Source organism: Sander lucioperca, chromosome 5 (assembly GCF_008315115.2).
Source record: "Sander lucioperca isolate FBNREF2018 chromosome 5, SLUC_FBN_1.2, whole genome shotgun sequence".
Classification (NCBI taxonomy): domain Eukaryota; kingdom Metazoa; phylum Chordata; class Actinopteri; order Perciformes; family Percidae; genus Sander; species Sander lucioperca.
In genome coordinates this window covers 9,555,895-9,583,717 of record NC_050177.1, presented here as the reverse complement: position 1 = coordinate 9,583,717, position 27,823 = coordinate 9,555,895, and the positions used below count along the sequence as shown (strand labels likewise).

Here is a 27,823-nt window from a genome sequence, read left to right as displayed (position 1 = left end):
AAGGGAGTAGATATCATATTTTGGAGAGAAGTCGCCTGCAGTTACAAGAAAACAGATCTGCCTGGTTGCTGTGGTTAAGCAGTTGATATTCTGCCTTCACCTCAAACGTGTGTGTGTGTGTGTGTGTGTGTGTGTGTGTGTGTGTGTGTGTGTGTGTGTGTGTGTGTGTGTGTCTGTATGTGTTTTGTGTGCATATACTGAAATTTGTACATGTGAAGCCACATCATGTTAAACTAAGACAGTTGTTATGACTAATAGCAACACTAATAAAGTGAAATTGCAAGAAAATATATTTCAATGTATATTCCACATTATTTTTAATTAAATATTTTACAGTGACATTAAAATGACATACACGTACAACTTTACAACAAAGTAATGTAAAAATGAGAAGGTAAAAACCCTCCTTATTGTTCAGGTTAAAACATTAACATGAATTTCAAACAGCAACAGATGACGTACTGAAACCATGATCGGTGATGGATAAGTGATAGGCGTGTGCCTTCTGTCATTGTGGTTTCATGGTTACCAGGATCAACTGCCATCAAGCCCGCCATCATTTTATGACACTGCTGATGGACAAGGGAGGGGGAGACTTCTTTAATCCAACTTTTCTGTAGATAGAGACACACCAAAAAAACACACCAAGCTTACCTATACAACCATGGAACAATTATATATGAGGGAATACAACTTTGTAACCTGTGAAGAAATATGCACTTACTTGAGCACTTTGTCTTTCAGTGACGGCTCTGTAGAGAAATAAGAGGAGATAGAGTGAATATATGACAATAGCAGGACAGATTCAGTCTAGGGTTGGGTACCGAAACACGGTGCCAATAAGGCACCGGTTCTGACGTAAACGGTAGTAACGAGACCAAATAAGAACGAAAATTTCGGTTCCTCATTTCGGTGCCTGACTTTTTTTTCAGAAGCATCGCTGCACGGGATGCTACGTTAACGTTAGCTAGTAGCTGGATTAAACACAATGGTTAAAATGCTGACAGCTTATGTTAAGCAGTGTAAAGTGTGACTGTATTTCCCTGTAGAGGATTCCAACAGCGGGACGTAACAATCCGCAGCTGCAGTTGTCACAACACACTTGAAACTCGCCTCGCCAGTCTCGTGGTGCATTCAAAGTTATTGTAAAATACCATTTTCCCATCTGGTGGTTGTTTTTGTCGTTCAACAGCAATTTACTGGTGAAATAAGTCATTGTTATAAGTTATTGTTATTACTTTATATTATTAATTTTGACCATATGGCCTTAGCAATTAACAAGCCGTTCTTTAATGTCGCCGACTGTCGTTTTGTGCTCCTTTTTTATATTTTATATTATATACATTATGAATATATTTCAGTTCTTTAATGTCGCCGACTGTCGTTTTGTGCTCCTTTTTTATATTTTATATTATATACATTATGAATATATTTCAGTTCAGGCACCAGTTCAGGCACCGTTTAGGCACCGGCACTGTTATAAAAGTATCGTTTTAGCACCGGTATCGGAAAAAACGACACCCAACCCTAGTGCAGTCTTAGTTTTGGGTGATGTTGTCAAGTGCCGACCATGTAAGTATGTGCATCCCAGTTTTTAGATTTTTTTAAAGGGCTGGTTGACCAAAAAAAGATAGTTCAGATTTTATTATGTAGGAATTGAGATAACTGTCTCTGAAAATGGTGCCTTCACCCCAATACAAATAAAATGAATCAAATGTCTGGTGTACATTGCATAGAGAAATAAAATAAAAAATTTAGCAACTCTGGATTTATTGTCAGTGTTACCCTAGATAACTCAGACCTCACAGTCAACATCCATTTCTTCGGTAGAAAGTAATTCCTACTGTATGAAGTGTTCACAGACCAGCCTGATGACAAATACCTTAAAGGTGCAATATGTAATACTGACAGTACAAATTCAAAATACTGGAGAGAGTCGTCTCCCCCGCCCCCTCCTCCCCAGACTCAAAGTTCACGGAGGTTGCCAGGCTGAGACCGCAGAATCCACAACAACGTTGCTAGACGATCGTCTCACATAGCCAGACATTACTTCACAGCACAGCGGAGTAGCTAACGTTAGATGCTGACTATATTGACAGTCATAGAAGCCCGTGCTCACGCGGAGCTCTGTAACCAACTGACAGACACACTTTTTCGGCTTAGAATTACGGTAGGAACCGCTAAAAACATAACAACCTTGCCGTCCTCTCCACCCGATGGACAGACACACTTCCTAGGCTTAGAATTACGAGAGGAACCGCTAAAAATAACACTACCTTGCCGTCCTCTCCACCCGACTGAACACACTTTATTGGCTTAGAATTATGGCATCAATCGCTTAACACACTGCAAACTCACAGTCCTCTCTTCCCGATTTACAACCCCCTCTCTTGGCTTATAATAACTCACTGAACAGGCTACACTTTGTAAACAGCTGTGGTCCACTTGCCTGGTCCTCCGGTAATATTAGCATGGTTAGCATGGCAAGTAACCAACTCGGGTACTCTAGCTATATAATTCAATGTGAGTACACGAATGTTGAAATTACATAAAATGCCCATCCCTTGTAGCCCTGATAAATTAGCCTGAAACTAATGCTAAGCTACCTGTTCAGGAGAAAATTAGCCACCTCGGCGTTCTTTTGAGCTCTAAGCTGTCTCCATCTTTCAAATACATCTCCAATATTTACCCGGGGTTTGTTACGTCTCTGGTCACGCAACTGTTAGAAACATGCCGTTTTTTTTTAGGTCGGGTAGAATTTATCTCCGTTGATCCGTTCGTTTGTTTGCTGCTTTCATGGCTGTACTAACTTTACAGCTGTAGCGTGCTGGGTTTATGTTTTTACAGGTGTATCTGGCAACCCGGACTGGGCAGTTGATAACAACACAGGCCAAAACACAAACAGAAACTCCATCACGGAACGGAAATTTCAAAAGGAGAAAATACTGGCTTTAGCATTGTTGTCAGAAAAGATAGTATTTCAACGTAGCATGTTTCCTTAATATCTGATGATGCATTGGGGTCATTTTTAGATTTATTACAGTAAATATTATACATATATTACATATTGGACCTTTAATACTGGGCAGATACAATCAAACCAATCTGCATGGCTTAAAACCACTAGAGGTAAGATAGAATGTTTTTGTGTGTGTGTGTGTGTGTAACTGACTCATTAAAGCTTCGCTCACCCTTTTTCTTGCAGCACTTTTTGCAATTGTGCTTGCAGCAGAATTGCACAATTGCAATGGTGAAGAGGATTGCCAGGATCCCAAAGCCCACAGCGATCCCGATTGCTGTTGAGTTTACACTGCTCCCTACGAATACAAATACAGAGAGGTAATTAAATCATAGCCATAGATTAACATAGAAAACTTTGCAAGCAATCAAAGAACAATAAACAAGCTAACTAAATGACAAAAAGGTTATTTTGGGATTTTACAGGGTATTGTTTTCCTGACATAAATGATTATAAGTGAAATAGTCGTCTTTCTGGCTGCATGGGCTTAATTAGATAAATGTGTATCTGATCTTTATGAATAAATATTCATGCTGGCCCTGCCTTCATTAGCAGCCTCTGTCCTTAAAAAGACTAAAATACAGTTACAGTACTTTTTTGTTTTCAACAGCAGGAACTCTTTACTAATTAACTTTCTAAATTGTATTCAATTTCTCTTAGCACCTTTCAATTAACAGTTACACTGTATACAATAGTAACTTGCCATGCAGATTTAAAAGACTTTTAATATTTTAAAAGTTTGAAGTTGCCAGCTAACACAATGAGAAGAGCTTGTAACGTATAGTTACTGTACAGGAAACAAGCAAGAGCTCAATGAGCAACCCAACAAAACTTTAAAAGACACTGAATCCAAAGAAGAAAAGTACATTTAATTGGAATTCAGGTACAGTAATGATGAATACTTGAGTAGCAAAATAAATCAAAATCTCTACGCAGAGCAGTCTTTTTATAGTTGTTTGTGTGTGTCACAGCTACTGTTAACAAAATTGAAACTAAGCATCTCAGCTGAAACACTTACCACCATTCCCCATAGCTGATGAGCCAGGATGACCAATGTTATTTCTAGTTTGTCTCCTCTCCTGCCTGTCCGTTTGGTGTTGGGCTCTGTCACTGTCTTACTTTATCAGTCTTTTTTAAATGATTTGTCTTAACTGTGAAGAACCAAAACTCTCTTCTCCCTTCTTTTGCCTACGTCTGTCTGTGCTGTCCATGTCCACATACCAGTCATTCCTTTAAACCGGTCCATCTTCTTTCTTTATCATGCTTGTCTTCTACCCTGCCTTCATTAGCAATTGTTAGAACAGAGTGGATCTGACGGCCTGTTGTTCTCACATGGACAGCCATGCTTAGCAAATTTAAAGAAATTCACTGTGGATTACTTTGATACTGTGCAGTGGAACAACTTTTCACAAGACATTTACCCTCTTGTATGACTGTCTCACTGAGATCCAACAGGAAACTCAAACACAACCAGAAACTCTACGACATTCAGACATGAAGTGCCTTTCTTTTGTCTCTCAGGTTCCCATAGCTCCCATACCAGCTTTACATGTTTTCCTTCTTTAACAAATCATTAACAGACAGCCAGGTAATAGTACCTGAATCAGGTGGTGCAGGGGGACTCCTGTTGGATGACTGAATTACTACATCTCTTCATCATTGTTGTTGAAAATAATATAGTGCAAACACTATATGAAATTAAATTTAACTGGGCTGGAAAGATTACCAAAACATCTTACTCAAAAAGAGGTACTGGTACCACTGACTCACAACATTTCTTGAAAATGTAGATTAAAAGGTTAAAATTGTATACGAGAAGCAGATAATACCTTGCTGTTGCATTTGTAGGGTAGAAAGATTTTTTTATTGAATGTCTCCCACTCACACAATTCTGCACCATTGAAAACAATATATCAGGGGAAAGTACTATAGTCACTAATTTCAAGGCAAAGCGAAAGTTTTTGGACTCATTTCAATTTAAACCTGGCAGCTGGTCGAACACATTCTGGGGCTGCACCTTTTAAAAGAAACAAAAAATATTTGAAAACACATTGACAAGACATTGTCAGTCGCTAGTGGTGGAACATTTCCTGTTATTTAATGTGTGGGCGATTCACACACTGACGTTAGTGATTCACAGAACATGAACCACAAAACTTTTCATGGTCACACAGCAAGTTAGCTGCCTTCCATCTAAATACCTGACTGCATACTGCCAAACATGTTCTTCTTTTTGTAGCCTACTGTTATAAACTGCTTGTAGACAGAAATGAAAATGCTGTTAACGCTCAGACATTCATCTAAAATTATTCTTCAAGTTCCCCCTTCCACATCTACAGTCAGCATTCCTATTTTCCTTCCTCTATCAATCTATCTATCAGTCAGTCAGTCAGTCAATCTACCTATTACTTTGCATTGTGGGATACAGTAGGGGAGAGAGAGGTCCAATCAGATGCGTAACTATCGTTAAGCAGGGTAAGCGGTGCTTACGGGCCCGGACCATTCAGGGGCCCGCGTGACTGGAAGATATTGATTGACAGCCGGGGCCCCCTATCACATTTTCATTACTCGCGACAATACCAGCAGTCCCACGTGCAGCCACCATAGACAGTATATAAGAAGGCAGCCACTGACCAAGCGGGAGTGAGAACGGGTCAAATTTATTTCCTTGTTTCAGAGATTGTTCTCTTAATACTTCCATGGACGAGACACGTGTGTGACTCGAACATCTCACATTTCCCGTCATCACGTGCTGTAGTAGGGGGCCCGCCTTGATAATCCTGCATAGGGGCCCGGTGTTGGCTCATTACGCCACTGGGTCCAATGCATACTGTAGATTCTTTTCTGAATCAGTACAACATCCTGGTATTTTTTGGCAAACTGTAGATTTTGCTTTTGTTTGCATACTGCATACTACATTCTACATTTTGGCCAAATCAATACGTACTGCTAGTATGGTAGGCAGTTTCAAAAGCCAATGTTAGCGTTGTCACCGTGAGCATGTAAGCATGCTGCAGATGTTAGCATTTAGCTCAAAACACATCTGTAAAGCCTCAAAAGAACTGCTAGCAAGGCTATAGATTCAGGTAGAGGCTCAGACACAACTCCTCTTACAGTAAAAAAAAAAATCCACCTACCACTTCTTTGACTCATCTGTATCTGTGAAAACACAGGGAGCAGTGAAAATAAATCCATGTACAACATGTATCCCTGACAAAGCCTTATATGTTTTATTCTACAAATATATTGTAAAAAACAGACTCTCAATAGAAATATAATACGCAAACTGTAGCCTAAATACTGTGTCAACATATCCATTTCACAAGTGTGTATACATGTGCATCTGTGTGTTCATAAGGTGAGCGGTAACAGTAAGCAGAGAAAAAATATTTTCAGGAAATGTTTTGGGATTTCTTGGTAATATGGCAGCAGATTAAGGAAGCAATTTCATCTACCATCACATCACAAAGAGAAGTGTCACTGATCCTCTTTACGATGATCAAGGCAAAAATAGATTATCAGGCAGCAAAGGACTCTATCTCAATGATATCAACTATCACTATGTCATGACGGACTGCTGTGGATACGCACAGCCTATTAGGTTACATCACTAGAGATGTATTCATATTTCTCAGAAGAGAACACAGGTACTTCCTTATTCTGTAAATCCATTCATTTAATATTGTCGGTCAGGTGGAGGTGGCAGTGTTTCATGATTCCAGGACAGTGACGCAGGACTTGGATCTCTGTTGATTGTTTCTGGAATATGCACACAATCAAAGACCCCTTCCAATGAAAGTCGAGTTTTTAAATTTGTTAAAATGTCCATATAGTGTTTTTTGTATGCTACAAGATATATCATGAGCGAAATAAGCAGTCAACACCATGGCTGAGCCTTTCCACCTATAGTAGTAGTCAATGACATACATCACTTACCTAAGGAACCAATTCCGTCAATTTCCGGGTTGGAGTTTCCTTATCATTAGCATAACGCTACGGCAAAACGAGGAGCATCAGAGGAGAAACCAGGTGTAGCTACGTATTGGTATTTTGCAAGCTAAGTTTCACTTTTTTCAAAACGATGGCAGGGACATGTATTTACGTAATAACAATGTGACAATGTGAACACACTGTAACATCATCGTAGCAGATATTATTGTATGTTTCACAACCACTAATGCTGTGTCAGCCAGTCTGTTAAAAGCTAACAAACAACATAAACAAATAAAAGATGGTAACTACACTAACCATTCTGATACGGCTGCTAGTCTGCAATTTTGGTGCACAACAGACTTCTGAGTCTGGGTCTGACTGAGGCTCAAAGATGTATGTATTTGTGCATCACCCCCTTTATTATATGACTGAGTAAATGTGTGTGGACCTGCTTGTGTGTAAGTGAGTGCAACCTACTTAACACTAACCATGTGTGCACCACATAAATGTACATGTGCTTTATTGTGCCTCTAATGTATGTAATCATAGCAGAGTATTTTTACATACTTTAAACTGTCTGGAGGAAGACCTTGAACCTTATGATGCAATATGAATGCCTAATGGTAATGGTAATATTAAATGTATACAGTTGTAGGCAGAAATTCTTGGTGGAGCTTGCATGTCTCTTAATTTTAACAACTCTATTCATGTTTGTTTTCCCTTCTCTTTCTTTTGTACTATATGCAGGAAATGTCATTCTTAATTCTTTAATTAGTCGAAAAAAAACAACCAGTTTTGTTTAAAACATGCAAAACTGGGACAACATACACTTTAGAGTCCAGGAAACATGAAATGTGAAGGTGTTAATTATTAACCAGTTATTTTTTTAAGCTTCACTTCCCCTAACATTTCTTAGGCTTCATATCAAGTTACACAAAATCCACACGTTTGCACAAAAGAGGGTTTGGGTGCCTTGACTGATGGGAAGATGGTGTAATGTAAATGAAAAATAAATAAAAATGTAAATTGAGGTGGTGTAAGTGTGTCTGTGAGTGAGAGAGATAGAGAGCAAGAGAGAGAAAGAGCAAGAGAGATAAAAGAGTGTGTGAGAGAGAGAGAGAGAGAGAGAGAGAGAGAGAGAGAGAGAACTTGTTTGCCATGGAAGTGGAGGGCAGAGGTGGGATGTAGGAACTTAGAAGGGTGTTCCCTGTTGAAAACAATAAAGGTCGGTCGAGAAACTCCTCAGAGAATGCAGCATTTTCAGACATCAGGAATACGTTTCTCCAGTTTGCTCACCAACCTTCAGATGTTTTTCTGACAAGGAGTGACAGCTGCTTTACAGGTGAGGAAGAGTACAGTAGTGTGGGGGGTGATGTCTTTGTGTGTAATTGTGATGTGTTTTTTATTACTTCTGCTTTTTTTTTTCAAACCCTAACCATCATTGCACCTTTAAAACTAATGTGTTTGTATCGCATTTCTCAAGCAAAAAAATCATTGTGTAAGAGAATTAAAGAACGAATGGTAAGCTGTATAAGTAGTAGATGATATTTATATATGTGGTGGTGTTTTAAAAATGCAGCCAACTCAAAAGAGAACTTTGATCATCCATCTCTAAACAAGTGTCCTATTAAACGTTAGTAAACCATCCTTATCAGCATGTCTGATAAGGATGCATAATGCTTTAAAGCAAAGATCCAGATTTCAAATGGGTTCCTTGTGGTCATGAAATTTATTAAAAATATATGATCTGTCAACCACCTCTTAAGTTCTTGAGTAGAATAAAAAAACATGCTTTGATGGTCTAAAATTATGTCTATGTTAAATTAAAATAAACTTAGTACGATTTAACCTGTTTTGCTAGTAAGAGATCATATTTGTATTCTAATTTGATTACCGTTGTTTTCTATGTTCATGATGCTTTTGCTTTGTTCAAAGTTGGTCTTTTAATCAAATTAAGTGCTTTAACAAATTTTTTTAAAAGATCCCTGCTTAGGTTTCTGAGACGTTTGTAAAGAATTTGAATTTGTTGCCGCATTGTTTGTAAGTCAATGAGAAATAAATTTGTTTCAGATATTCTTAATTGCATTGTGAATACAAATATCATAGCAATAGCCCTAGATGGGTCTGTTAATATGTAACCCAGCAGTCTATTTAGTTGTCCTTAAGCTTTACATGCACCCAGTTTGAAAAGAAAAAAGATAATGAAAGGCCTGAAACCAAAAAATAGATTTTAGCAGCAACAGATGGTTTCATTGACAAAGAAATGAACAAAAGAATTTGATCAGACTGATATGGACTGTGTGTTTGGCTGTCTTGCTGTGGGAGCTAATGGCATTATGAACAAAATGAATCAGCTTGACTCAGTAGAACAATTAAAGCCTATAATCAAACCTAAAGTATAAAAGATTATTAGATCTGTGAATTGCTCACATCTTTTATAGCGTGTGCAAACATCTTGTCAGCCATTGTTCAACCATGTCGGACTGTCAGACAGAATAAACGTTGTGACTGCACAGTATTCATGTGATTTACAGCGTAAACTCTGTGTGAAATTAAAGCCTCTGCCATATTAGAGGGAATGAAAAGTGCACGATTTATTGTACATACAATGTTATGTATGTACTAACGTTTTTTGGCACCTATCATCAATTGGTGTTAAAATGACACTTTTGAAATTGATATTGCTAAGTCAGGCAAACACACAAAGGAAGACCATGCACCAGATTTAATACAAGGGTGGAGCATCTAAATGTCTTGGCAACTTTATGGCAACCTGAATATCAACAAGGTTAACCGAGGTTGTTGACTGAAAAAGACCTTGTGTGACAAACGTTCAGAGGTCATTAGCTTCAAACTGATCCCCTCAGAAATCTCAATCTGTGTATCTATTACGTACCTGCATTTTTACATCTATCCACCTATCTATTTTCGCATATGCTGTATACTCTGAGACAATTGCTGAACCATATACCAAACTTCATGAGTGAGGAAAGGTTGGCAGTCAGCTTTAAGGTTCACTGCATTTAATAGTGCAGGTCAGGCAACACAGTCAGCTGCTGTTTCTAACAATGGCTCCTTCTCTTCAGCCAACCTCAGTCTTTTTTTTTCACACTCCCAATCAAGCTATTTCCCCCCTTAGTTGTCTATGCCCGGTGTCCCATAACATTCACAGTGGCTTAATTTTTAGAAGCACTGACCTAGTGATCAGAGCGGTCATTGACTGCATCTTTAGAAAGTCATTTAACACTTCAGTCACTTTGCTGCTGTATTTTTTTCTATGGGTTGAAATGTTCAGGACTTTCCACCTTTGTCCAGAATCCAATCATTGGTCAAAAGTCTCAGTTTGAGTATCAGAGTCAGTGACATCCCTGACCTTGCAGAATTCTTGCACATTTTACAGTGACCAGACAAATATAATATCTCATCAACTATCGATGGATTGCCATTCAATTTTCATTCATGGATCCCAGAGGATGAACACTAATGACTTTGGTGATCCCCTGACTTCTTCTAGCTCCACCATGAACTTGACAATTGAGTTTTTTTTTGTGAAATGTCTCAACAGCTTTTGGAAGGATTGCAATAAAATTAAGTACAGACATTCATGTTCTCCTCAGAAAGATTGTAGTAACTCTGGTGATCCCCTCAGCTAACTTTGTGTTAAGTGCTAATTAGAAAATGTTAGCGTGCACTCACACACTAAACTAAGATGGCAAACATGGTAAACATTATACCTGCTAAACATCAGCATGTCAGCATTTTCACCCAGTGCATGTTAACATCCTGACAAGCATTTAGCTCCAAGCACCACTGTGCCTATGTACTGCCTCACAGCCATGAGCATGGCTCTTGTAGGTCGTTAAGCATATTTGTCATATTCCTATTGTGTTCATGAGACGTGGCATGAGTCACATTTTGATGTCAGGAACTCCTGACTGATACCAACTGACTTCTCATTAGACTGTCAAAACAATACAGAGGTGTGATAGATACACACCTCAGCCTCAGGGCACACCACACCACTGTTGACTTCATGTTGTGTCTGGGTTTGTGTGTGTGTGTGTGTGTGTGTGTGTGTGTGTGTGTGTGTGTGTGTGTGTGCATACGTGAGGCACTGTGCCACGTCATTGTTTTTGCATGGATTTGTATTTGTGCAGACGCATGGCTGTGTGGGTGTATGTTTGGGTCTGTAACATTTGAGAGGCAAATAGACACTGGAGTAGGGGTGCACGATATATCAACTCAATATCGTTATCGCGATATCAAGTTGCGCAATATTATATCGAAAGTGTCGCGATAAGTATGCAATATTTTGTTTATTTTGTGGAGCGCTGCTTCCCGTCCGTTGGCTGTGTGGCTTACTTGTGTTCGATTTAGAGCCCGCTTGAAACGCTATAATGATCATGTTTCATTGGCCAGTTACCGTGCCACTTGCACATGTTAGTACACGTCACGGCACGGGTCCACTACGTGACAAACCCTATGTAGCGCACCACGTGTGTGCATATTTCGAGAGAGTGACAGCGTCAGTGAAGAAATAGAGAGACAACAAAACGGAACAAATCAGAAAAGCGGGAGACAAGTTGTGTCCTGTTCTCTTTATTTATTTTATACTGTACAACCAGTAAAACATGTCCTGTTCTGTAGATATGGTCGTTATTTATCTATTCATGTTGTACCACTCCAATATGACAATTGAAATAATAATAATTTGAAATAAACCTTGTGTTGTATTGGTTATGAATCTATTTTGATGTGTTTTCCCATAACTTTTGTAATTTTACATTTGTTTAAAAATATCTAAATTAATATCGATATCGCAATATTCATAATCAATATTGCAATATTCATAATCAATATCGCAATATCACATTTTGTCAATATCATGCAACCCTACACAGAGGGAAGCTAAGGAGTAAAGGACACAAAAGGGGGCAAAAAAGAGCTGATGTGCTATATGTCCAGGGGGCTTAAAACGTTTGGAGTGGGAGGAGGTGTAGGAGGAGGAACAGTGAGAGAGAGATAGGAGGGTTAAAGTTTCAGGTTACCTAGAATAGTTTGGTTGTGTTTTGTCAACAGGGCTTGGTCATTTAAAAGCAGCTCTCTCTGAATCTGCGGAGCATCGAACCACGCTACACACCGCCATTCTTTATTACTGCCTTGGGTCTCGAAGAGAGGGGCAAGTCAGGCACCCTTCAAGCCGGATTCAGTTACACTGCTGTAGAAAGAATAGGGAAGAGAGAGAGAGAGAGAGAGAGAGAGAGAGAGAGAGAGAGAGAGAGAGAGAGAGAGAGAGAGACAGAGAGAGAGAGAGAGAGAGAGAGGGAGAGAGAGCAAGAGACCGAATCAAACCAGATTTTGTAGTTAAATCCAGTGGAGCAGGAGGGTGAGAGGAAGCGGACCAAGGACATCCAGGGGACAGTCAGTTACTGGGGAGATCCCACCTCCAGGGAGGGAGGGCAGTGTTTACTCTGTGCTGCGTGTTGGATGAGGTGCATCTGGGCCTTACCAAAAAAGACAACTACATCATGTGGGTGAGTGCAACTAAAAAGAAGAATCAACATATTCGTTGCAAAGATGACAAGTCAGGTCACTGGTTTGCATTGGAGGGGCCATTTGAATATTATCATCACTACATATCCTGGTAACGATAGATACTGTGGTACAAACTGAAAGTATTCTGTGTTTGCTTTTGTGCTCAACTGGTTTCTGTGGTGTACTGGCTCATAACAGCAGCAATAGTTTGCCACTAAATGGGAGCACATACAGTTGGCTGTAGTTGATATGTTAAGCATATGTTGCCTTGTGCTTTATATGAATAGAACAGAAAATACTTTTGTCATCTTCTTTGCAGGCAAGAAGGCAGACATTTGTCTTTGGTTTGCATGTGCAAAGTCTGCTATGAAAAAAGGGTACATTAAAACACATATCACATCCAGACAGGACAGATTAAACAGATTTACATAAAAAACATAATAGAAGCTACATTAAAATGAGCATTAAGGACTTGATGGTGAGGACTGAATCAAGGTTAAATAAGTAGATATAAAGTGCTGTGTGCAGAGGTTGCAAGCTGGCTTCAAAAGGTGGCTGTCCTTACTGATAGAGATATTTTATGGCAACAGGTACAAAGTATAAGGTATCTTATCACACGTGTGGTCAGTGGCAGCTTCTGGTTCAGGTAAGGACATATTAGGTTCATATTGATCCAGCTGATACTCAATTTATTTATTTGTGCACTTTTGCAGTTTATTTTACCTGCAGGTCAAACTTCAAAATGTATTTGTGCACCACCCCCTTTATTATATGAATGAGCATATGTGTGTGGACCTGCTTGTATGTAAGTGAGTGCAACCTACTCAACACTAACTGTGCACCATATAAATGTACATGTGCTTTATTGTGCCTCTAAATATGTGGGGACTGTACTGGTCTAGATCTCTGCCTTTGATTGAAGCTCGTTGAACATGTCACACCGCATAGTTTCTTAAAAGCTCACAAGTTCACAAAAGAACGTTTCAGTTTAGAGGAACATAATCCAACAAAGCTGAGAAGCAGCAAGGGGAACACCTCAATTGAACAAAAGGTTTACTCTGTCAAGGCTTTTATCTGTTAGGGCTGACCCAGTTATTCTTTTTCGCTGGAGCAGTTCCCACTGTTGCTAAGTTAAAGCTGCAGTGGGTAAAATGCAAAAGAAAAAAAAAAAAGAAAAAAGAAAATAAACGAGACCCAGGGCAGGAATTTCACGGGGGCCACGACGGACACAAGCCTCATTTTCACTCGCGATATTCGCAATTAAATGGACGTATAGAAATGCCCCTAAACTCCATTGGCATATACTTGGGCCGACTCCACCACTCATTAGACCTGTCAGTGAGAAATACAGCAAAGAAAGTGCAGTTTCCCTGACGGTGTCGCAGCAGCGAGGTTTTCTAAGCGTGCCAGAAGAGCTGTTATTACGCGTGACCGCTACACATGGCTGTGGCTATAGGGCCCATATCAGTAATTCAGCACTTTTCATCATATTATATATAATTCACTGATAGTCATACTTTTTTTTTTTTTTTTAAATAAAATCATTCTTAACCCTTAAGTTCAAATGTATTATTTCCATGGACTTAAAATCTTTCTTTATTTGATGGTCTTGCTGCCCTGGCCTTTCGCATTTGTGCCAAAAAAAATTGACAACACCAAAGGCCAAATGGCTTTGCCCCTAAAAAGAAATCTCTCTCTCTCTCTCTGAAATGACTTGTGATTGTCTAGTCTAGTTTTCTCTCAGAACACTTTATTGAAAAGTTTAATTTGTATTGAATTACAATATGCTGTAAGATTATTATGGATTTTTTGCCCAATAATGGCAAAAATAAACTGCCTCCCCTAAGCTTCAACACATTACCTGTTACTGCCTAAGTAAGACGTCAAATATGCTTGGCAATCTGATTGTTTTGAAATATTGCCCTGGCTCATAAAATGGTTTATTAGTCATGGTACAAATGATGACATTTAGGTTTCCCAGAAGGCACTATCATTTCATGCCATAACGGTATGACAAAACAGAACCTGTATTTTTAGGTACGTATGTCTGTCTGCTCAGGACAACAGGACTTTCTTTAGCCATATTTCTGGTTTCCCAGGTAGGTGGACCTCCCACTTTTTTGTGCTGTGTCATTCATCTTGCCTTTTTTTTAACTCTTACTTATTCAACTCATGGCCTGGTTACTCCTACTGAATTTTTCCACTGATATGTCTGGTATCAGTGATTCTTTTAAGGGTGTGGATTATTCGGCATTTGTTAAAATCAAATTATTAGTTTACATAAAGGGATCTCTATTATGCAGGATTCTTTATTTTTTTATTATTTCTTTATCAACGTTCTTAGGCTCCATACACTTTACTGTATGGAATCAATGTGACGCCAAAACTCTGCATTTGACTAAAAATAAAGGGTCAAGCTTCAATCTTTTGAGAAGAGAGGATATCTCAGAATCACCTTACATCCAGTTACAGAGTGAAAAGTGAATGGCTATAAACTAAATATATGAAACAAAATACTATAGGCTAAGTGAGGAGAAAACTTGTGTTACATACCAAAGTGCTGCAGTGCTTAATGTATACAAGTAAAACAATCCTTGTTCCAATGTAAAGAAAGATTTGAGAGAGATTTGACACCACAACAAGAATAAAGTGTCTAGGTCTTTGACGTATGCAGCTTTTATGCTTTAAGTTGGGTGTAACCATTTGAAATACTATCTTTATATTATAGGGATTATATTTCTAGCAGGCACGCGTTTTCGATGCAGCTCGAGCCACGCCTGAGACGTGCGTGTCACGCAGGCAGTGTGCAAGCTCTAACCTGTTAACATAGGAGCCGAAATAAAAACGGACACGCCACACAGCTGACACGCTCACGCCACGCAGCCAGTGTGAACCCGCCGTAAAAAAAACCTGCCCAACAACATTCTTTGCCCCTCTCTCTTTATTGAGTCTATACACTTTTCTTGTTCCTTGCATTTGACTGAGAAGAGCTGATTGTGGATGTGAAACAATCATTTTCACAGAGATGAGCTTTTTAAAACCTCTTGCACCAAAGTTGATTTTTAGCAAGTTATTTAAATTAAGTAATCAATGTAGAATGTTTGTAAAGACATATGCAAATTAGGGGATTTACCTAATACTTTGAAGCAGAAGTGAAAACTAGATAACAGAAGAATTACAAGAATGCCTTTATTTATCCCGCGAGGGGAAATTCATAATTTTTAGCAGTAGGCTTTATAACAGTGTTCCCTATTAATGCTCTGACACACCAACCCGACGGACGAACGTCGGCAGAGAAGGCAGTCAGACTGATCAGACGGCTCCCGTCTCCCAAAAAAGTGCTTTGGAACACACCGAAGCAACGCTGACTTGAGTGTATACGTATTGCGCGTTCACGAGACGTAATATGTCTCCATAACAGCAGGCGGCGCTAATCTGTATTGTCGCCCAAAAAATGAAAACCAATGACACAATGGTGCCAATTCACGCGAATTCAACCAATCAATGCGAATTTGGTGCGACTTGCAATTTTGACCAATCACCGCAACTTTTCCGCAAATTTTACCAATAACCTGAAGTTTCCCGCGACTTCAACCAATCCCAGCAGTTCCACGTGCACTCGGAGAGCCAATGACCACTCGGGAGTGAGAACAGGTTGATCATTTCCTTGTTTGTGATATGAAGACGAGATGTGCGACTCGAACATCTCACATTTACCAACAAAACGTACAGCGAAAGACCGTGCACAACATTTCAGACCGTCCTGCCAACCTGTAGACATTTTAACATCAATGTAGACTGTAACGATTTAAAAGTCGCTGCCGTTTCAATCCTGGCTGTCGGCTCTCTGCAGCGAGTGGGGCTACTGCTCCGTTCGCCCCATGACTGACGCGCGTGCGCACACACACACACACACACACACACACACACACACACACACAGGTGCAGGAAAAGCTGGAGATGAGACGACACGATTACCTAAATTGAGGACAGCTGCGCTTGTTATTGTAAGTGCAATGATAAGTTAAAGTCCAATAAGTACTTTATGAAACCGTATGAAAGTGTCCCAGGCCAGGTTAGGAAATTAACTAACAATGTAAAGATCAACAAGCCACTGACACATATGTTCAAATTTGATTAATTCAATAAATTATTATTTTTTGTCTTAAATCCACCAGAGAACTATACAAAACCGCAACTTTTTAGCAACTTTTCACTGTCTCCCGCAACTTCATTGCAACAAAAAGGTCCCGCAAAATTCCCGCAACAATCTAAAAAAAAGGCCGCGAAGTCCTGGAGGGACCATGACTGACAGTTGCTTTTCACCTGCAAGACCCAAGCGGAACCAAAGTATGCTGGGAAACGTCTGCCTCTCGGCTGATCTAATAGCTGATTGGTTCAGAATTGACTCAACATGATTATGTTTTATATAAACATTTTATTGTTTTTGAATCTGATGGATTTGAATTGCTGTATGTCTGATTTAAAGGCGTATTCTGTACAAACCACATGTTGTGTGGCTGATAGTTACGTTTATAAATCTGAAAGACTAAATCCGTTCAGATTACGGATCATCTACTGTGGAAACTGGCTGGAAACGGCTGGAAACTGTCCGATTTGACAGCGGATTTTTGTCACCGCCATCGCCTGCTGCCGCCTGCTCTCGTCCACTTTATAGACGAGAGGCAGTTTATTCTCGAACGAGCCTATCAGCTGGCGACTTTTGGAGCTCGTGCTAGCTACTTTAATTGGAAAAGAGCTGTAAACAACACTGCTCCAAACTTTCAGTCCTTACAACATGTCATTGCAGGGCAAACACAGGTGAAATTGATTCGATTGATTAATGGTCGTCCCGTTCTGTTTAGTGTGTCACAGACATTCCAGTGAGCTAGCGCCTGCATGCTAGCTTATACCAGGGCCTTAGCCAACCTAAATGGAACAGAGCCATATTTAATGTTATTAAATACACCTGTTTACATACAATGACGTCTAAAAATGGCTGCTATGAAAAGGACCTATGAAGCCGCGATGTTCACACAGCCTCCAACGCTGAACGTGATTAGAGTTGCCAGTGGTTAGGCAAACGTAGCCCTACTAACAAGACAACATTTTAATAAAACAACTACTTATCGGGAGTCGCATCTTTCCGATTTTGGTAGAGCAGATCACCGAGCCTCCCCCGGCCAAGCCAACACTCCCGACCTGTTGCTCCACTGAAGAGACCAAATTGATCATCAGACTCCCGGTAGGAGCGAACAAGCTGGCCCCTATGGTCGACTCCCAAATTACCCAAGTGACGGAGGTTTAATGTTGCTGGAATTGCCTTTGGAGTTGCCTATAACTACCGAAATTTAAATGGTAGTCCCGTAACGCTTAATGTTAACGTTACTGAAAAAGTAACCTAATCGATGAGTTAAGCACAGTTTGGTTCAAACTTTTAAAAAAAAATGAGATTGCAGATAAATGTTTATATTTTCAAGCCCACCTTTTATGAATGAATTTATCATGTGTTTGTGAATGTTCGGTGACTGACGATAAATGAGTTACAATTCTGTGACGTGCTGTCTTTACAGTTTATTCTCGTTAAATATTAAATAATTTTACCTTTCAGAACCCATTTTCATTTTTCAAGTGAAACTAATCAGAGAAACAAATCAAGCTCAAATACTCACAAACGTCTACTGTTTTTTTTTTAAGGGTCAAAAACTAAAATGGGTAGGAACCATGATTTGAAAGGATCCTGCCCCTACCTGTATATACAGACATAACTTTCAAAATGTTGTAATTTTTCCTACACACACTGTACAATGTATGCCATTACGCAATTGGGACACAGCTGAAATCTTCCTGGAGGATACTTGAGTAACATGGGGTTTAACCTGGCTCTCTGTGGTTGAAGAAGGGAGCCACCCCTCTCACAAAATCACCCTTGAACATTACAATGTGTTCTGTCTCCACAGTATAGCCTACAGCATTTGAATGGAAGACTTACCAGGTCCCAATAGACCATGCCACACTATACCCCACGATAATGTACATCATTGTCTATCCGTCCGATAAAAGTGTATGGGAACTGCCTGCAGCATATGGAGCTATTATGCAGAAAGACACATGGGTGTAATGCGACAAGTAGTGGCACAATGCACACTGTTTTGACGCTTACCTTGTCTTATGTATGCTTGTTATTCTTTCCTCAGACGAACGCCCAGGTGCCTCTTGAGGAAAGCACTAGACCATTGAATTCCAGGCAGGAAGGTAAGCTCAAGGTCATTTGGTGTTGGTTTCATGTTAATCTATGTTGCTTTATGAATGCCATGTTAAATATCTGGAAACTGTAGTGTTGGACTGAGAACTTGCAGCACATTGGGTGCATGCAATTTTTTTTTTTCCCCCCTTTACTCATTTTCTGTTCTGCTTTTCTCTCATTTGGGATTTCTGTTCTCTGTTCATCCCCCTTTTTTCTATTATTGCCTCCCTTGTGTGTCTCTCTTCATTGCCGTGTCTTTTTTCTTCCCAGTGGTTCCACGGCCAGGCCTCCACAGAAGGCCCATGACGGCTCCAAAGACTCAGAAAGACAAGGAGTCTAAGAGGAAGAGAGTGTTGCTGACTGTGCTAGCAGTTGTGGTTTTACTGGGCATACTGGTCACCGCAGGATACTTCAGTGAGTCACAATTCTTGGATGTAGTTTCTACTTCCAAGAACACACACAAACACCAATGGATGGCATGCTCAACAGGACCCTCTTTCATGTCCATCAACTTGGATACTAGAGAAACATGTTTTGCAAAGGTGTAAAATTCATGACAGGATTCAGTGTCATTCACTCAATTTCAAATCATCCAAGCAAAATGCTATCCTAACCTGTTTTCTGCCCTCCTCTTCCAATGCACCACTCTTTTCCCCTTCCAGTTAAGGAGCTGATTGAAAGCAAATATTTCTTCTGCAAGCGTTCAGTAAAGTTCATCCCCATAGAAGAAGCCTGTGACGGGAAAGATGACTGTGCTGGAGGAGAGGATGAAATTACATGTCTGTCAAGCTTTACGGACAACACTACCTTTCCAGGTAAAACAAGACACCCGATTCTGTCGCTTTGTCATCACAGGCACAAAAACAAAGCTTAAAAAAGAAATGACTCCTTATTTTCCTCCCTCCAGTGCGTCTCATGACAGAGCAGCTGGTCCTGCAGGTGTACAGTAGTGGCCCAGGTTGGCGGAGTGTGTGTAGCGACGACTGGACTGAGCAGCACACACAGACAGCATGTAAACAACTGGGCTACACATAGTGAGTTTACACATGAATATATGAGATAACCTCCATTGCGTTGATTTTAATACTGTGTTATTTGACCTGAAATCAAGTCTTACGTTGCCTCTTCTGTCTTAACAGTAAACCTCGTAACACCAGTGTCCCAGTGGACACCCTGACATCTTTCCTAAAAACTGGACCATTTACAGCTGTCAGGCCTGGGACTACGAACACACCCATACATCAGGCTACCATTGACCGGTGAGGAAGACATCTCTCATGAAATAGAAAAATCACTTTTAACCTCAGACCTTAAGTAATCTAAAAAAAACATCAGAAAACTCTAAATGTGTGCTGTTGCTTTGATCATTACTTTTATGTCAAGACAGACACATCTGTTGACAGAGAGCTGATTCCCATTTGCTATTGACTTAAAAAATAAAAGCACATTATACACTTCTCTTCCCCCTCTTTATTTTCTGTTCCTATCGGTGTTTGCTTGAACAAATTTTACTTGGATTCTCTCTTACAGCTTTTACATTTTGTTCTCCCCCTTCATGTCTTTTGTACATGTGTCTTTTCTCATAGTTTCTGTTCCTAAAAGACAAAAAATCCCATGGTTTTTGTTTTCTCTCTGTCCCCTATGAAAGTGAATAAAAAAAAAAAAAAAGACAAGTAGTTTATTCAAACAAAGCAGAAGAGAAACTGAGACAAGGTTCAGCATTGGGGTGAAGTTAGATCAACATTTTACTGTCTATCTTGTTTGACTAATTGTGTAGCCATTTGTTGTTCATGTGTAACTTTTGAATGCCTTTTATCCAACAGCAGTGTATGCAGATCCGGATCTGTGGTATCTTTGTCCTGTTCAGGTGAGTTTTTTTTTATTCTTAGAAAACCAACTTCTGTCACCGACATTGTTTACAGTTTCCTAAGAAGGCACAGTTGGGCTCATGGGTGGTGGGCGGAAGATGACATGGTTGTTTTGACTAGTTTCACACCAACAGCCCATACACGTCTACAGTATTGGCAACATATGAGTAGTTTCCTTCATTCTTTACAACCAATCCAAAAAAGAGTTTGTGGAGGAAATGAAACTCTAGCCTGACCTTTACTGTTGAAATAGAAGAATCAAGATGGATAAAACAATGTCATAGAATAAAAGTTTGGTTGAAATGGACTACAGTAAAGAAGAAAATGATCTTAACAACATAACTTTGTTCATCAGACTGTGGAAAGGTGCACCCTGAGGACCGTGTTGTTGGGGGTACAGATGCTGTCATTGAAGACTGGCCCTGGCAGGTTAGCCTGCAGCAGGGAGGCCAACACACATGTGGAGGCTCACTGGTGTCACCGAGTTGGGTTGTCACTGCCGCCCACTGCTTTACTGGGTCCGTATAGTTCCCATATATACCATTTCCAATGGATTTCCCTTGTGATTAACATCTAATACATAAACCTATGCTTACACTTTCCCCTCACTCTCTTCTTTTGGGTCTTGCAGCAGTAAAAAGGAGCTGAGTCGCTGGAGAGTGGTGTCAGGCCAGACATACATGGGCACACTTGGAGGTTCCTGTGTGGACAGGGTCATAGTGAATGGAAACTACAATTCAGCACAAAATGACTACGACATTGCACTGATGAGACTCTGCAGCCCAATCACAGTGGGAGGTTAGAGTTTAATTTAATACTCATAAAAACACAGTTTGGTATATTTATTAAATTGGTTAACTGACCTTTTATAGAGGCTGTAGTTTAAATTTAAATCTGAACAGTTCTGATTAGGGCAAGTAAGGAGTAGTTAGGCTTTACTCTATTGCCCTCTTGTGGTGTATGTGTGAAACAGCAAACTTCACGATAGATCAAATTCAGACGGAAAATTTGAATAGTGGAATCAACACATTAACTGTACCTTTTTTTTATTTGCCAAAACATTGACATAAAACAAATAATAGAACTAATAGAATAATAGAAAAAGGGTCAGTGTATGTTTTGGTCAGTCGATTTTCATTTCATTAACATCTACTACAAAACAAAAAACGAATGGTTATTTGATTTTCGTTTTTAAAATACAAAATTTGAAATTGAAATACAAGGCGTTTTTTCCTTTTCATTGTCAAAAGGGAATGTGAAAATTTAAAACATGCTTTGATTTTTATTTTCTATTTCATATAACAAAAAATGAAATCACTAGAAAACAGAAATGAAAAAATGCCAGTTTTTTCATATTCTGAGACCGGATGTTGCAAGGCAGTAGCACGTTCTCTTAATACATCCATGAGTAGCACCGGTGTAGCCTACCAGTTTTGCTAAACCCAGGCTGCAGTTGAGGGAAACTGCACCCTGTAACTTCATGAGTGATTGATCATCCGTTTTTTGCACCTCTTTACATAAATATACATTAATATATCTATGAAATACATCATTAAATACATAAATGAGGCAATACATATAAACATATGCATTAGTCATTATAGTTCAATAGCAGATATGTTTTACTTTTATTTATTTTAGGGTACTTTTATTTATTTCCCTCTACTTATTTGCATGTTACATTCAAAGGGAGTTTGGTTATCTCACAGACTCAGACTAAAAGCAACTAGCAAGCCTGCCTGACATCAGTGCATCAAAGCATATCACTATCTGCAAACAAAAGAAAATATGAATAAAACATGAGTGCGGCAGATACGTCTGATTCCCATCTTAGCTAGAGCGGTAACGCTAGCTCTGCAGACGGACCAGAGTCAGTCAGCACCAGGGAGCAAACATAGAGCGAACCAGGGACCCAGGTCACAGGGCTGGTGGCTAGCTGCTAGCTAGCTGCAGCGAACATTATAACATTAGACCCAGCACTGGAGGTCTGATCCCCATGATCTGATTCCGAATCGCCGGTGACTTTCTGCCAGATCAGCAAGCTTAACGGCAGCAACAGAAAGTTTGCTGGGACCAGACTTTGGCGCTGTAACGTTAATGTAACAGTAACGTTACAGCTGTGAACTGAAAGTCAAGTCCTCAGCTGGTTTGACTCTATTCGGGCGAAGTTGTCTGCGGCGGGTAGAGACAGAGAGTCAGAGGAAGGCAGGGAGAGGGTAATAAATAAATGTGACATTATGAAATAAAAGTCCCTCCAAGCATTATCAAGAGTTAGGTTAGGTTTCCAAAGTAATTTTAGCCTTGGTTGAAAGCAACACTGGCAGTGGTAGCCTACACTGGCGCTGTTGCATTGGAATGACAACGCCCGGTCTCTGAATATGAAAAAACAAGCCTTTTTTCGTTTCTATTTGAGTGATTTTATTTTTTGTTATATGAAATAGAAAATGAAAATCAAAGCATATTTTAAAGTGCCCATATTATAAAAAAAATCACTTTCTGGGATTATTGGGACTTTTGTGTCTCTGGTGCTTCCACACACATACAAACTTTGAAAAAAATCCATCCATGCTGTTTAGAGTGAGATACGGTTTCTGAATGTGTCCTGTCTTCAGTCTCCGGGTGAGCTGTTCAAAATCGGCACGGCTTGTGGTGTCACAAGCCGAAACGAGCTGGCTAACCGGAACCATTAGCTTGTAGCGTTAGTGTGCTAACGCTAGCATGCTACCTCGTTCTCAATAGCAAAGTACTTCTACAACACACACAAGTTCACCATAATCTACAAAAGAACTACTTCCATGTGCGCCCTCATTTAGAAGTCTCCCAGCTAATCCTGCCTTGTAACTGACTGAAGTTGTAGAAACAGCCTTTCTTTTACTGTCTATGGAGCTAGCTAGCTGACATGATCTACATCTGAGCTACTGTGCATGTGCGAGTGCAATCAAAGATAGTACAGAAGAAGAAAAGAGGTCTCATTCTGTAGCTAAAACAGAGACCAGCTGAAAAGAGGATCTGCAGCAGTGAGAGAGAGCACTGCAGTACAACAAAAATATGGTGTTTTTTGAAAATTAAACCATGTAAACCTATTCTGGTACAACCTTAAAATACAATTATGAACCTGAAAATGAGCATAATATGGGTGCTTTAAATTTCTCCCATCCACTTTTGACCATGAGAACGAAAAATGCCTTGTATTTCAAATTTTGTATTTTAAAACGAAAATCAAATAACCTCTCGTTTTTTGTTTTTTAATACCTGTTAATGAAATGAAAATCCAATGACCAAAATATACACTGACCCTAAAGGCTAACATTTTCATAATGAATGCACTGCCCCTGTCTTTTAGTGGGCCGCAAGCCGATTTGTTTACCTCCTAAAGCCTTTGGCCTTCCTGCCGAAGCCTCCATGACTGTGACTGGCTGGGGATACCTGAAGGAAAACGGTGAGAAACCTACACACTACTTCATTATTATCATCCTCATCATCAATTGCCAGATTAAAAGACGACAACTCTGAAGTGGCCACTATAACTCAAATGTTGCATTCCTGTTCTACCTTTTAGGTAAGGTTTCTCCTTCACTTCAGATGGCCTCTGTCCCTCTGATAGACCGGGCGCAGTGTTCCAGCCCCACAGTGTATGGTAGTATCATAACCCAAAGGATGATCTGTGCTGGTTTCCTGCAGGGGGGAGTGGATGCCTGCCAGGTAACGAACCACCATTTCCTGTTACAATCAATATCGATTAATACTGCAAAAGAAAAAATAATATTTGAATTTATACTATAGGCCTGCTGTTCAGTATAAGTGGTAGTTTGAAGAATGGTCCAGTACATTCTCTACTGGTAAATGATTTGGATATTCAAATGTTAATAAAGATGTTGTTGTGCCATTATGACTCCCAGGGGGACAGTGGGGGGCCTTTGGTGTACTTCACCTCTTCTCGTTGGCATCTGGTTGGAGTGGTGAGCTGGGGTGTTGGCTGTGCTCGGGAGAGAAGGCCAGGTGTCTACTGCAACGTTGAAGAGATGCTAAACTGGATTCATACAGTCGTTGAGGTACAGCATACAAATAATGCTGTTTCTGTGTCAGTAAGGTCTAGGGTTAGGTACCGAGACCCAGTGCTAATATGGCACCGATGCCTTAACGACCGGTATCTACCGGACCGAATTTCGGTGCCTCATTTCGGTGCCACTGATATGCCTGCGCTTCTCTCTGATGCTCCGAAACGGACGTTAGAGGAAACGCAAGCATTGCTGCACGTGACGCTAGTTAAAGCGTAACTCTCGCCAAAATGCAACCTAGGGTCTTTTTGTGAATGTACCCAAGTCAAACTTTCGCTTAAAAGCATATTTAGGACGGAATCGTCACTTTTAAGATTTACCATATTTTTTTTTAGTTTACTAAAACAGGTTTTGAGCAACTCACATTAGCAGTTGTTGTTTACACTATCCGCCATTTTCCCAGTCAAAAATAGGCAATCTCCGAATGCGAATGAATGGAGGAAATGTCATTCTTATATGAGGCTCCTTTTTCAACTAAAAGGTCAATATTGTGTTTCACTAACAACAAAACAACGAATTATCCGTGCATTTATATGGAACTAAGCTTTTGGAGCTTTCCATCTTTACTCTCCTCCCCCGACTATTTTTGACTGGCTCGATAGACGGCGACCGGAAAAACAACAGCTACAGTGAGTTGCTCGAAACCTTTTTTAGTAAACTCTGTGTACACAACCAATGTTGTCAATGCTTTCGTTAAGGTGTAGAGACCCTGGCAATACTTTGAGCAAAGTTTCATGTTGTGTCGAGCCTTCTTAGTGTTTTAAAAATAGCTATTTTGAGGCTAGCATAAAAGTGTCCCTAGCTCTCCCATTCAAAAGGCCATTTGACCGAAAAACAAAAATATGGTAAATCTTAAAAGTGCCGATTCCGTCCTAAATATGCTTTTAAGTGAAAGTTTGACTTGGGTACATTCACAAAAAGACCCTAGGTTGCATTTTGGCGAGAGTTACGCTTTGACGCTACACTTGACAGCAGGTAACGTTAGCCTACCGCTAGCTAGTAGCTGGATTAAACACAGTTAAATGCTGATGCTAAAGTGTGTCCTGTATTTCACTGTAGAGGATTCCAACAGCGGGACGTAACGGTGTGTAGCTGTTATTGTTATTACATTATTATTATTATTATTATTATTATTATTATTATTATTATTATTATTAATAAATCATTTAATTTTGACCATATGGCCTTAGCAATAAACAAGCTGTTCTTTAATGTCACCGACTGTTTAGGACCTTTTTTTTTTTTTTTTTTTTAACTTTCTTAAAAAATACCGGTTTAGGCACCAGCACCGTTTTAAAAGTATCGCTTTATCGGAAAAATCCCAAACGATACCCAACCCTAGTAAGGTCTCCTTACTAGCTTTTTCTGTAGCTTTTTACTGCATCACAGAGTAAGAGGATGGAATTTGCACAATTCAATTGTATCTCTGTTTGTCAAACTGAGTAAACTCCTGAAAAGCTAGTAAGTGGACCTTAAGTTAAAACTGACTGAATGAAAAGTATATACAAAATATAAATATATACTGTACAATTGTTGCTTGGAGTCATAGACAAAAATAATGAGAACTGCAATACATACAAAGCCCAGCCTGACGATTTTAACTTCATCCCTCCCTTCAGGAAAACCCCTGAGGTCCTCTATCATGCTGAGCAGCCACCTCAAGACTCAGTCCAGTCTACCTTGGACACTGTGAAACTAAAAGAAAGCTTTTGTTTCAACATGGTTGACTGGAGATGGGAGAAGGAAGGGGGAATTTGAAGATCAATCTCAGCAGCAACATAAATGAACTGCTAAACACAGCCACACACACACACACACACACACACACACACACACACACACACACACACACACTTCAAGTGTTGTTATTGTGCCATTTCAGGCTCTTGTCTCAGGGGACAAGTATATTTATGTAATGTGTCTCTGGCCAGTCTGGGCCAGTCTGATTCGTGTTGGAATGGATGACAATAGAATATTTGGTATTGACGTGAGGAGTTAGCAATATCTGTACAAACCGTTTTAACTGTGATTTTGGATTTTACCAGACTGGCAGACCTCAGACATAATGTACTTGATTATGTGCTATGATTTACTGTGTCCAATGTGTTATGAGGGTTTATACAGAAAACTACAATGTAAAGGAAGTTGACAGTCAGACAGACAGGCAGCAGAAGTCGGTGTGAAGCTTCAGGTTAATATCCCCATTATAAGTGAAGTCCAGGAGTTTAATGCATTGTGATGCTGATTTAGTTGACCTGCTGCTTGTTCTTATTGAAGGGAAAATGCACCTTTTTTACTGCACAATTGTGCACTTTAAGTGAGAAGCACATGACCTTACTGTATGTGCAGATGATTTGAGTTACTAATGCACTGACGACTAAAACTCAAACCACTGTTGTGTTCATAATGCCACCACACTGGGTTTCAAAGTGCAATCGGATATCCAGCGTGCCTTCAAAAAACTCACCATGGCCAGAATATATAGAGTGGTGGACAATGAGTCTTTGCATTTACAGCTAAAAAGATAAATGTAACTTCCTATAGTCTGTAGCAACAGAGATTAAAGTAGGTACATTTTGTAAAATGTGTGCACTCAGGCAAAACCCTGCAATTTCTTAATTTCAAATTAATCATTTCATGCAAAGTAAAAGAATACATCTACCTTTTTTATTTTTTATTAAACAGAAGTTCACATGTGGTATGATTATGAAATAGTTGTACAGGATTAGCATTTCTTTGAGGTTTGGTGAGTGATAACATTTGACTGTATATGGTACATTTTGTTGCTTTCCATATTGTAATTTTTAAATGTAAATATAGACATTCTTCAACTTGGCATGATTGTTTTGTCACTCAATTGACTTGATATTCTTTGCAAACTTATGTGCTGGAAACTGGATCCCTTGTTCCATTCAATGTCGTCCTCCCAAACACACACCCTCTGGCCAACAGAATTTATGTAAATTGTTGGAAAATACCTTAAAATGACAAGGTATTGTGCAAGAAAGTTGGATTCTTCCACTGTCACCCTATATCTAGAACTTTATTATACTGACCCCCTGTGGCAGATAGATGTCATTTTGTGTGTGTGTGACCACTTTTCCAACGACCTTACACTTTGGTTTTAACTTTAACTGTTACAGAACCAGTTTTAGCAGCAACA

General features: G+C 39.7%; 1 protein-coding gene across 5 annotated transcripts; it reads left to right on the top strand.

Annotated features, from left to right (window-relative positions):
* Window positions 1-8,100: 8,100 nt before the first annotated feature.
* On the top strand, window positions 8,101-26,783 carry tmprss4a (transmembrane serine protease 4a). Of its 5 annotated transcripts, none has more exons than XM_031296728.2 (13): window positions 8,101-8,294; window positions 18,685-18,742; window positions 19,005-19,148; window positions 19,397-19,549; window positions 19,642-19,768; window positions 19,874-19,993; window positions 20,558-20,601; window positions 20,958-21,120; window positions 21,234-21,400; window positions 23,946-24,041; window positions 24,162-24,304; window positions 24,502-24,654; window positions 26,280-26,783. In XM_031296728.2, exons 3-13 carry the CDS (start codon window positions 19,037-19,039, stop codon window positions 26,289-26,291), a joined length of 1,290 nt encoding a protein of 429 aa, XP_031152588.1. In that variant the 5' UTR covers window positions 8,101-8,294; window positions 18,685-18,742; window positions 19,005-19,036; the 3' UTR covers window positions 26,292-26,783. The 5 variants fall into 5 exon arrangements, with proteins under 5 accessions (XP_031152588.1, XP_031152587.1, XP_031152586.1 ...); XM_031296727.2 differs by lacking the exon at window positions 8,101-8,294 and adding an exon at window positions 12,244-12,486 and having other exon boundaries at window positions 20,561-20,601; XM_031296726.2 differs by lacking the exon at window positions 8,101-8,294 and adding an exon at window positions 12,244-12,486.
* The last annotated feature ends 1,040 nt before the right edge of the window (window positions 26,784-27,823 follow it).